The 11939-nt window shown below is 32.4% G+C and overlaps 1 protein-coding gene across 1 annotated transcript in view; it reads left to right on the forward strand.

Moving 5' to 3' along the window:
- Positions 1 to 11939, forward strand: part of Pcdh11x (protocadherin 11 X-linked) — a 937510-nt gene that overhangs the window by 742601 nt on the left and 182970 nt on the right. Inside the window, exon 7 of the mRNA XM_013507344.1 lies at positions 3103 to 3286. Within this exon, the coding sequence (XP_013362798.1) occupies positions 3103 to 3286 (184 nt within the window). The remainder of the gene's footprint in view (positions 1 to 3102; positions 3287 to 11939) is intronic.

Here is an 11939-nt window from a genome sequence, read left to right on the forward strand (position 1 = left end):
GCGGGTCTTTGTTCTCGTGTCCTGGTCTCCGGGATTGGATGGGGCCTACCTGGCTCTGTGTGCGCTTTTCAGCTGGGAATCGTGGTGGTATGAGTCGAGCCCACACTTGGTCCCAGGAGCCCTGCCGCTACTGGAGAACTCGCTGCCTCTTTATCACCAATTTTGAAAGATGGTTCTGTAGGGTACATCAGTCTGGGTTGGAGGATATTTCTTTTAGAGCTAAAATACTTCAAGCTCTGCTTGACTTGAATATTTGTGTTAAGAATTCTAGTGTGATTCTGATTGGTTTCATTTTATAGGGGATTTGTTTCTTTTCAACATCTTTTGATATTCTATTCTTGTGTTGAATTTCTGGAATGCTGACAATTATATGGCTTGTTGTATTTTTATCATGTTTTATTGTAGTTCTATGTATCTCTCTTATTTGTATGTCAAACCCTTTTCTCTTGTATGGAAGTTATCTGACATGATATTTGTGAACATTTATTTATATCATTTTTGCTATCTTCTGCTTTTTCTTGAATTCCAACCCATCTTATATCATTCTTCTTTGCATCATCTTGCAACTGCTGTATTAATTTCTCATATTCCATTGCTATTTTTTTTTTCTGGTACTGGGAATTGAATTCAGGACCTTGTGCTTGCCATGCAGGCACTGTGCCACTGAGCTAAATCCCCAGCCCCTCTCTTGCTATTTTTAAGGCATGTTTATTTTCATGATTGCTAATCACAAGCCTGTCCTCTATGTCTGAGATTCTGTCCTCACATTGATTTATTCTGCAGATACTTTTAGAGGAAATTTAATCTCTGGAATATCCTCTTGAACATGTTTTATAGGTTCAATTTCTTTACTATGCTGGGCATTCATGACTTCCATCATTTTCCTAAGTTCCTTTATGGTTTTTGTCTGTATCTGCTCTAGAGTCACAATATTTTTAACTGTGATCACCGTATCTGTAGTTATCTGAGAAATTGTTTCTAGTTTGATTTTTTCTAGAGCCTTTTTATTTGCTTTTTTGTTATCACTTCAGAGAGTCCATGAGCATAGATTTTGGATTGTCTTACCACTTTCACACCTGGGTGTGCCTTTGTTGAACTGGATGTCTGGGATCATATCTTATTTAAGTGTCTTCCCACTTTCTATTTTTTTATTTATTTTAATTCCTGGGTTGATGCTTGTAAGTTACCGATGATGAATAGCTTCATTGCTAGTAATAGGAACCCTAACAAATGACTACTTCTCTGTAGTGCCTTCTAGGTGTAGGTGGCTGTTGGTGTTTGAGTCTGTTAGAAGATCTCATCTCTTCAATTTATTGTGGATGTTAAGTTGCTGCATTATATTCACATCCACTAGTTCTTTGGAACTGTCCTGCAATATTTTCTATAACCCTTAGGCAATTTCTGTCTTGATTTACCAGGAAGAACATCTGGTTACAACAATTATGTCCTTTTGGCTTAAGTGATACAATCAGCAATAACAATAGAATCAAACATAGCCTAAAAAAAGCAAACTGTGTTAATCATTAATTTGCCACCATATATTAACCACATAACTAGGTTTGTGGTCATGCAACTAAATGTAAAACTAACCAGAAAATTTTATGCAATAAATAAGACCTCAATATGCCAGTTTTAGCCTAAAGGAAGAAAAGTTAGAATGGTTTAGGGTAAAATAGAGAAATAGAAGAGGATGAGATTAGAAGCAAGCCTGGGGGACAAAGGACGATCACACAAACTACAAAACTAGTGCAGAAGGCAAGTGAGAGAGAGTGGAAGAAGAAATAAAAGGAAGAACAGAATACACAACAACCATAAAAAACTACAATCCACATTCACACTCATATAAAAACAAGATCAAACAATGAATGAGAGAGAGAGAAAGAGAAATATCTACTTCAAAGTTTGTCTCTGCTATCACTGGTAAACCACATGTAGAGACAGAGTCCAGATCCATGTTGATTTATCCCAGCAAGCTAGCAGTATCTTTATGGCAGCATAGTAAATAATCTCAGTGAACCTGTTCCTGTATTTTTGCAAAGTTGATGCTGCTTTCTGGCTGTAAGCCTCAAACCAGACCATTCAGCCTGCAGCAGTCAATGCAGCTTCTGTGGATTTGAACTCAATTGGCAGCTGCTAGATGGAAATATTCAGTAATATTTCTGAGTACTGAGCTCAGTTGTCCCTTTCCAAAAATGACTCTCAGCCAATCACCCTGTCCCAAAAGATAGCCAGATCCACACCTCTCATCACCCAGTGTAGTCCACAGCATCCACTCCTCTGTTCCATTTGTGCATCTCTCTATAAAATCCTGTGGGGTTGCTAGGAGTCACTATGTTTCCTCAGGTTTGAACTGCTCCTCCTATACAGTGGGTTCTGACTCAGGAAGTAGGTGCCACCTACCACCTCTTTGTTGAAGTTCCTCTCTTTGATTTCTCTGTGTGCTTCAATTCTTGCTTCAGATCCTTCCTGAGTCCAAGTACTTACCCCGCTCCTCTTTCCTTCCTCACATTTCTACATTTCAGTGCCAGGAGAGCAAATCTCAGAAATGCTTTTTTTTTTTTTTTGGTGCTTGCCACTCTGCCATCATCCTGGTCGTCCACCCACAAGGATTATTCTACAAGATGATTTTTATTTTTATTTTTCATGTGTATGTGACTGAATAAATTTATAATTATTTACTGTTTTAGCTCACTAGAATCCCAAAGATAAAAATGAAATCTTTAATTTTATTGATGCTTATTATTAAAAAAATATTGTCAAATAATAGATGAATAAATTCATATTTAAGTGTCAGTATCATTACAAAAGTGCTCAAATGTCTATAAAGGGAGATGGTATCTTTGTTTGGAAAAGTTGAGTTTGTTTCTCCATGTGAATGAGCCCTGTTTAGAAATATGATAGGAGCAATTTGGTTTCAGGGTGAAACAGATTTGAACACAGATATGACTGTTCAAAGAAGGCTGAAATTGTTCACAACTTAAGATAAACTTAATGTGGCTTCACAAGATAGCTGAAATAATATATTATCTAAATTTGATGCATTATGCAATTGTTCAGATCATTGCTGAAACCCTGTAATTTCCTCTTTCTTTTCAATTCCAGAGACATGTTACCTTTCACCTACCAAATGACTCTCAGGAAAGCAGAAGTGATGATGGAATGGGAGACAACAATGCAAGCTGTATACCCCATGCTCTGTCCCTTGGATATCCTCAGGAGATATACTTTGATCCTATTGCACCCAACAACCGCACTGAAGGGGATGGAAATTCTGATCCTGAATCTAGTAAGTGATACTTCACTAGTTCCTCAGTATAGGTGGGTTTATTGCATGTTCAAGTTAAAGTATCAAAGTCATAACAATATGGATCAATTCAATGTTACTATGAATAGTATCACATTCTCATATAAAAAACATTCAAAATTAGGTGTGTGGCATGTATATAGCAGTTGATAGTATTTGAATTCAGCCATCGTATCTTGGAGAAAGGCACCAAGTACCTTCAATGGAAGAAAGATATCCTCTGTAATAAGTGATGTTTGGAAAACTGGCTTTCCACATGCCAAGGATTAAATATACGTTGATATTTCTCACTATGAAATAAATCAAACTAGAAATGGATCAAAGAACTGAATTTTAAAAGAGAAATGCTAAATCTACTGAAAGGCAGAATAGGTAGATCTCTTGAAAATATAGGTGTAGGCACACTTTATGAACAAACCTAAATTATGCAGTAAATATTGCACAGATTCTACATATGGAATCTCATCTTATCTCATCTTATTACACTGCAATGAAACTACACAGTGAAGAGACAATGAACAGTGTGCGAAAAAATTTTGCTCACTGGTCTTTAGAGAAAGCACTTATATATAGCATATATGAAAAAGTAAAAAAAAAGACCCCTACAAAGTTAAAGCCCCAATCCAAAAATGGGCATCTGAAATGAATAGATACATCTTAGATTAAGAAGTACAAATAGCAATAAATATCTGAAAAATGTTCAACATCATTGGGTATTTGAGAGATGCGAATCCTACTTCAGAAAAAAAATGTTTATTATCAAGATATAAACCAATAACAAATGCTGATAGGGCTGTGCAGAAAAAATGACACTTGTCCACTATTGATGAATGTGTTATCTGGTGCAGCCACTGCAGAAATCAGTGTGGAAATTCCTAACAAAACTTGAACTAGATTTTCCATTTGACCCGGCTATTCCCCTTCTTGGTAGCTTCTCAAAATAATTTAAAACATCATACCACAGCAATATATACACACTTATGATAGTGGCACTGTAACTTGTAACAGCTAAATTTTGCAAACAGCCCAAATGCCCTTTAATAGATGAATGGATAAAGAAGATGTGATTTTTTTATACAATATATTCTGCAATATAGGGTAAAATTGAGACTTTTTAGGTAAAAGTCTAGCACTTGAGACCATACTTTTATGTGACATAAATCTCACATGCATGTTTAAATACTGCATTGTTTACGTGATGTGAGAAACCCAAAGTGCAAACAAGGACCAATATGTATAATAGATATTAGGAAATGGGAAGAAAAATGTTCAAATGGAAATAGGAACAAGGGAGTGAGGAGTGAGAAAGAAAGGAAGGCAAAAGAAAAAAGACACTATAGGAAAAATGGAAACAAAACTTTTTAAAATAAGGATAGGAAAAAGGTTTGAACGGAGTGGAGGGTTTTGGGGAAAAAGAATAATCAATATAATTTATGTATATTTACAAATCTCAATAATGAATGTAATCATTATGTACATCTAAAATTTACCAATGAAAATTTAAAAATATAGCAATATAATTAAAATTTTTGACATGTATTAGCAAAGCTACTCTAAATGAAATTCATTATGAAATATAATTTTCCTAATACATAAGATTTTCTTTAGATGTGTACATATATATACATATATTGACCACTTTATTTCCTTTCATTCAATTAATATATTTATGTAAATATAAATTATTGTTAATTTTTGTCTTTTTGAGACCAGGTCTCACTATGATGTTCAGGCTGGCCTTGAGCTCACTTTGTAGCCCAGGATGTCCTTGAACTCCCAACAATCCTCCTCCCCCTTACCCAGCTTGTAAATGTAAATAATATTTAATTTATATATAAGTATGTTATAGTATTTATTTTAAATTATAAATAATCATTAGCAATTATTTTCTTTCTGAAGAAATAAGTGATCCCAGCTCCAATGTAAGGGATTTGTTTTGAATCATTCAATAATGTACAAAAATAGCACCTGTGTCATTTTACACCTGTAAAAGACATTCAGATTTAGTCTCCAGACTAAAAGAATGAGTTATATTTTGCTGAGTTCTTAAAGAAGATCTTAAAGTTGATATTAAAAAACCTTCATTAAATTTGTTATCTTGAACTTGTAGTGTGCATCCTTGCTTTCTTAAAATTTTGAAAAAGAAAATGTTTGATATGGTATCCATATCTTCAGTGAGTAAAATTTCAAGAAATTACAATTTTGTCCATACATAAGTTAAATACATAAAATTATGTAGGGACAAAAAGCTTGTCATTTATGTGGGGAGAGAATATTCACAAGTATAAAAAGTAAAATAGACCTAATAACTGACATGAACATTAAGTAGATTAATGTAAAATAGAATTTTTAAAATATTATTTTAAACATTATAGATTATATGGATACAAAATTTATGTAAGAAATCTAGTCTTTAGAGAAAGTAACTTCCGCATCATGTATTTTAGTCTACTTTCCAAAGCTTTAAAAAACAGTGGTAGCGGATTGGTTAAGCATCAAGAGGCACTCTAAAACTAAAGAAAGAAATCTTTGTAAATAAGGAGGGGAAGAAAGGTTGAAAGGGGAGGAGATTGAAAAAAAGAAGAATCAACATATATGATATACATGTACAAATTCCCTATGATGAATATGCTCATTATGAATATCCAAATTGTACCAATATACTTAATAGAAAAATTAATTTACTAAAAAAAGAATTCTCAGAAGTAGATTTATATAATGGCTGTTTTTGAAATCAAGATTCAGAGCAAAGAAGATTTTCAATCTATATGAAGTCTGATATACAAGAAACGACTTGGGCCTAGAAGTTTTATGGTAGAACATAGTACCTGTATTTAACCACACTATATTATGTTTATAACATAATTTAGAGTACTTTTAATGTTAAATGTTATTATTACAATAAAAATTGGGAAAATAAAACTAAACAGTGAGATAATAGCATTAATTTGTTTCTCTCTACAAATATTTATGGTAAATATTAAATATATTTCAAATTTAAAAATCTTACACAGTTTTAATTTACCAAGTTCACAAAGCCAAAAACATCTGCTATATCCATATTCAAATTTAACAGTCCTTTTGAAGGTTAGCTTGTGCTGAAATGTTGATTGCCAATCTACCTTTAATTTACTTTGTAAAAGACAATATAGTAGCACCAGAGTTAAAGAACTTAATTCATACCACCATTCTGGAGAAGATGGCCACATTTGTGTTCATGCAGGGAAGATGGCCACAGTCATTTTCACCACCTGGTGTGGAATTCAAAAATGGAAGCAATATTTTATCAAACACTTCTGTTTGCAAACTGAACCAAGGCAGTGCTATGTAATGATTTTATAGAAATACATAATTGTGATTCTATTCACTACTATAATAAGTTTAGAGACAATCTTTTAGAAGAATAATATATAAGTAACACCGATACATTAAACTAAATTATCCTTGACATTTTCTATTCATAAATGATCATTTCAACTGTGGACTATCATACTCTATTGATACATAAGAATACAAAGATGGAATAAGCACACTAATATTCTAGTACGTTTATAAAATGATACAGTGTATAAATGTATTGGTGTATTAATGGATAAGAATATACAGATGGAATAAACTCTGCCTTCATAGACTAAAAAGAACTAATTCTTTATCAGATAACACCTTTTTTTAAGCCATTTTCATAAAAGATTGCTTACAAAAATTAAAGAATAAACTCAGATTATCTAAATTGTGGATCTTAAACTGAAATAAATGTTAAGATGAATGAGACTAAGATAAGATATAATTGATAAAGATAGAACTAACCATACGCTTAGATACTATAAAACTTTTACAATTAAATATAGTTGTATAGACCCCAAATATATTTCATGGTAAGAAGTTGTCTTACAAATTCAAATACAGACTTATTTATAGGAACTGATTTTACTTACACTTTAAGATGCAATTTTTAGTAACAGTATATTAGCTGACATACATAAGGTTTTGTTTCCACTTTTCATTTATAATCTTGCTATTAAGAGACTCAACTATTCTCTCTTCTAATTGTTATTGACACTATTATTTTGATTTATAAATATTTTGTTCATATTTATTCCACAATATAAAGCAACTGAAAATTCCAAGTAAAAAAATTCTAATTAAAAACATATTTTCCTTTATTTATTTATTTATTTTTATTTTAAAAATAAAAGGAGGAAAACATTAACAGACAGACAGCACTTTACAAAATAGCAAAAGAACAGTACAGACAGTACAGAGTTACAAATAAAGTGGTAGGGAATTAACAATGCTTGTTGTATTACATATTGATATCTTCAAAGGGGTTTCTCATGAAAACACATATAGACATGCAAAGTTAATCAACCAAAGACTCATTGACAGTTTCTTTCAGCAAAGAAATACAAGACAGTAGAACAGCCATGTTAACTATCCTGGGTATACATACATACAAAATTTCTCCTTTCCCTTCTCTTTTCCCATATCCCAGTTACCCTTTACCTTTGACTGCTTTCCTATCAATTCACAATGTCTATCATATTTCCTAGTTTAAATTAACTCTTTCAGGATTTACACTAGTGAAACAATGTGGTGCTTGCAATTCTATATTTGATTTATTTCACTTATGAGTATGGTCTCTAGTTGTGACCATTTGCCTATAAAAGCCTCGAGTTTATCTTTCTTTACAGCTGAGTAATATTCCATTTTATACAAGTACCACAATTTTCTTATCGAATCCTCAGTGGATGGACATTTATTTTGCGTCCACATTTTAGGAATTACAAACTGTGCTGCTATGAACATAGGTGAACATACATCACTGTGATATGATGTTTTTAGATCTTTTGGGAAAATACCCAGCAGGGGGATAGCTGGATTGAATGGGACCTCTAAACCTAGTTTTCGGAGGAATTTCCAGACTGATTTCAACAGTGGTTTCACCAGTCTGCATTCCCACAAGCACTGGAGAAGGGTTCCTATTTCACAGCCTCGCCAGCATTTGTTATTAGTTGATTTCTTAATGCTAGCCATTCTTCCTGGGGTAAGGTGGAATCTCAGTGTTGTTTTAATTTGCATTTCTCGAATGACTAATGATGTTGAACATTTTCTCATATATTTATTTGCCCTTTGAATCTCCTTGTCTGAGAAGTGTGTATTCATATCAACTGCCCATTTTTGGATTAGGTCTTTGAATTTGGAGGGGCTGATATTTTTTAATATTTTTATATATTCTAGATAGAAGCCTTTTGTCCGAGGGACAGTCAGCTAACATTTTTTCCAAGTTTGTGGGTTTTCTTTTTACTCTGCTGGTGATCTCTTTAGATGTGCAGAAACTTTTCAGTAGGATGAGATCCCAGTTGTTGATTCTTTGAAGTGTTTCACGTGCAATTTGGTTTTTGTTCATGCACTCTATTCTTACCCCTATGTCTTCAAGGATTTTACCTACTTTCTCTTCCAATAGATTTAGTGCTTCTGGTTTAATATTGAGATCTGTGAACCATTTTGACTTGAGTTTGGTGCATGGAGATAGGTTTGGGTCTATTTTCAGTCTTTGGCAGGTAGCAAGCCAATTTTTCCAGCACCATTTATTAAAGAGGCTATCGTTCTTCCAGTGAGTTTGATTGGCCCCTTTGTCAAAGATTAGGTGGCTGAGTGTGTTTTTGGTTGTGTCTGTTTCTTCCAGTCTGTTCCATTGATCCTCAGGCCTGTTTTTTAGCCAGTACCAAGTGGATTTTATGACAGTAGCTTTATAGTATAATTTCAGGTCAGGGATTGTGATTCCACCTGACTTGTCCTTGTTGCCCAGGATTGCTTTTGCTATTCTGGGTCTCTTCTGGTTCCAGATGAATTTAAGGCATATTTTCTCAAGATCTGTGAGGTATGTTGATGGTAGTTGAATGAGAATTGCATTGAATCTGTACAGCAGCTTTGGGAGTATGGCCATTTTCACAATGTTGGTTCTTCCTATCCATGAGCAAGGAATATTTTTCCATTTATTGAAATCTTCTTCGATCTCTTTTTTCAGAGTATTGTAGTTTTCATTAAAGAGATCTTTGACTTCTTTTGGTAGATGTTTTCCTAAATATTTCAATTTCTTGGATGTTATTGTGAAAGGTATGGTTTCTTTAATTTCTCTCTCAGTCTGTTTGTTGTTTGTGTATAGGAATGCTATCAATTTCTGGGTGTTGACTTTGTATCCAGCTACACTGCTGAATTTGTTGATTTCAAGGAGTCTTCTTGTGGAGTTTTTGGGATCTTCCATATAAAGTATCATGTCATCTGCAACATGACTAAGACATGATGGAACCATTGGTAAATACGCCTCCCATATACTTCTTTAAGTGTTATGTGATCATGACAAAAATGTGTTTGTTTACAGATTTCATACATTGCTGCACATGTGTTGATTATTACATAGCTACCCATGTGTTGATTATTAATGAAGCACAGAAATATAAAAAAATTGCAAATTATTTCAGTATTCATTTTTGTTCTAAAATATCATGCCTGTTCAAGACATGCAACCACACTTAAAATTATATATTTGCATTAATATCGCATTTAATCTATTCCTAAAGGTAGTTCTTTTCTGAAGAATGGTATCCACAATCAGAATTACTCATAATACTCTGATAAACTGTCTTATATTACCCTGGCACAGTGACAGACTTCTGTAATACCACTACTTTGTGAAATAGAGTCAGGAGAATTGAAATTTTGAGCCCAGCCTCAGAATCTTAGTCAGTTCCCTTATTCCTGGGGCTGAATACCTGACACACACAATTTAAAGAAGGAGAGGTTTATTTCATCTCACAATTTAGCCCATAGTCAGCTAGGTGTAAAGCAAAATGTCAAGGCAGAAAAGGGTGGTTGAGCAGTGCTGCTCATGGCCTGGTGGACAGGAAGCAGAAGGTAAAGAGGCAAGCCAAAAAGGGAGTTAAGCCATTCCTATATATGCCCATGATGATGTGTCAACTTTAACTACAGTTAACTTCCCAAAAGAGATTATTAACCTTATATGGTAAGTATATGTTTACCTATTATTTTGTCCTTTTAAAATAACTTCCAAAACATCATGAACATTTAATTCATGACATGTTTTACTTTAGTGTCTTTGGCTGATAAAGAGCTTCATTATTACTTTTTAAGAATAATGAGATTACTAGTTTCTTTGTGAAAGTATAAGTGCATCAATTTATTGAGTACTGGATATATTTTCTTTTAAAAACATGAAATAAGATTTTTACTTTTAATAATATGCAATGAAATATTTCAAAATATGTCAACCTTTCATTTATCTTAAAATAATCAAGAAGATACTTTGAAAATGTGTCTCATAAAAAATGATTTTGTGATTTTAGAGCAGAATTTTTTGGAGTTAAGGAAAAAGAATTTACCATGCTTTTAACTGCATATTAGAGATATGTTCAATCTATTTACATACTTCACTGACAATCATTTATGAAATGAGAACTCACAATTTAGGCTGAAGATGTGTCTCAACACAAGATGAATGGTTCCAATTTGTAAATATTGTATTTAAAATAGTGACATAAGTTCATTAAATTAATGAAAATGTTTTCTTTGCAAATATTTATATTATTAGGAAAGATTAAAATCACAGTTATTTTATAGTTTTTATGATTGAGAATATTCTTTGATATCATTTTTGTGTTTGGGTATTTGTATATTTCCAATTTTAAGTCAATCTGTCAATAGTTAGCACACAAAATTCATGTATGTCTAGTTTAAAAAACAGAATAAAGGGAAAGCATTGCTTAAAAATATGAAGAGTTGATAGAGAATGGAAATTAGAAAGTGATTGTTCCATTTTAAAAATTGTATCTGTGCAATATTTTTCTTTGAGGACATTAAAATTCATGACACTATCCTAGTAATGGAATATGTGTTATATATGAATAAAAGTTATGCACAATTTATTATGTTCTTAGGATGCAAGCTACATGATACCATCTTTTTTCATGTATTTAACATTATCTTATAATTATAACAGTATACTAAATAATCACTTCATTACATGTAAATGCATCTCACTGATTTAAACCATGATGGAAGTGCACAGTAAACGATTTTTTTTTTAGCTATTGTAAACCATTCTTGACTGATATGGTAGTGTGCATTATGCATTGAATACATGCCATTTGTCGAAAAATGATTTGTTAAAAGAAAGATAATACTAAATAAAAATTCTAGTAGAATTTACTGTATAAAGTTAACTGAACTATGGACAGCAATAAGTAAATATTTGTTTAGAGTTTTATATTTTATATGAAGGTACAATTTCAAAGTATCAACATATTCTTTTCATGTGTATTTTATCTATTAGTGTGTGAATGTCTTACTAAGTAACTGCCAAATCAGTATCTTATTTTAGGCTTTTATAAATCTAACCAATATTTAAACAAAACATATGCATTCTGCCTTGCTTACAGTTGACATCACTTCCAAAAGTGTCTCCTCTATATGTATCCCCTAGATTACCCTTAAAACATTATTTTTTTGTAAAATAATTAAATAATTTTTTTTCTAATTTTCTTTCAAAAAAGACTAAAGTACTCAATGTAGATTTGAAAAGCATATTTCCATATTCAGAGTAATATATATATATATA

Source organism: Chinchilla lanigera, unplaced genomic scaffold (genome assembly GCF_000276665.1).
Source record: "Chinchilla lanigera isolate Chin_1 unplaced genomic scaffold, ChiLan1.0 scaffold00124, whole genome shotgun sequence".
Classification (NCBI taxonomy): domain Eukaryota; kingdom Metazoa; phylum Chordata; class Mammalia; order Rodentia; family Chinchillidae; genus Chinchilla; species Chinchilla lanigera.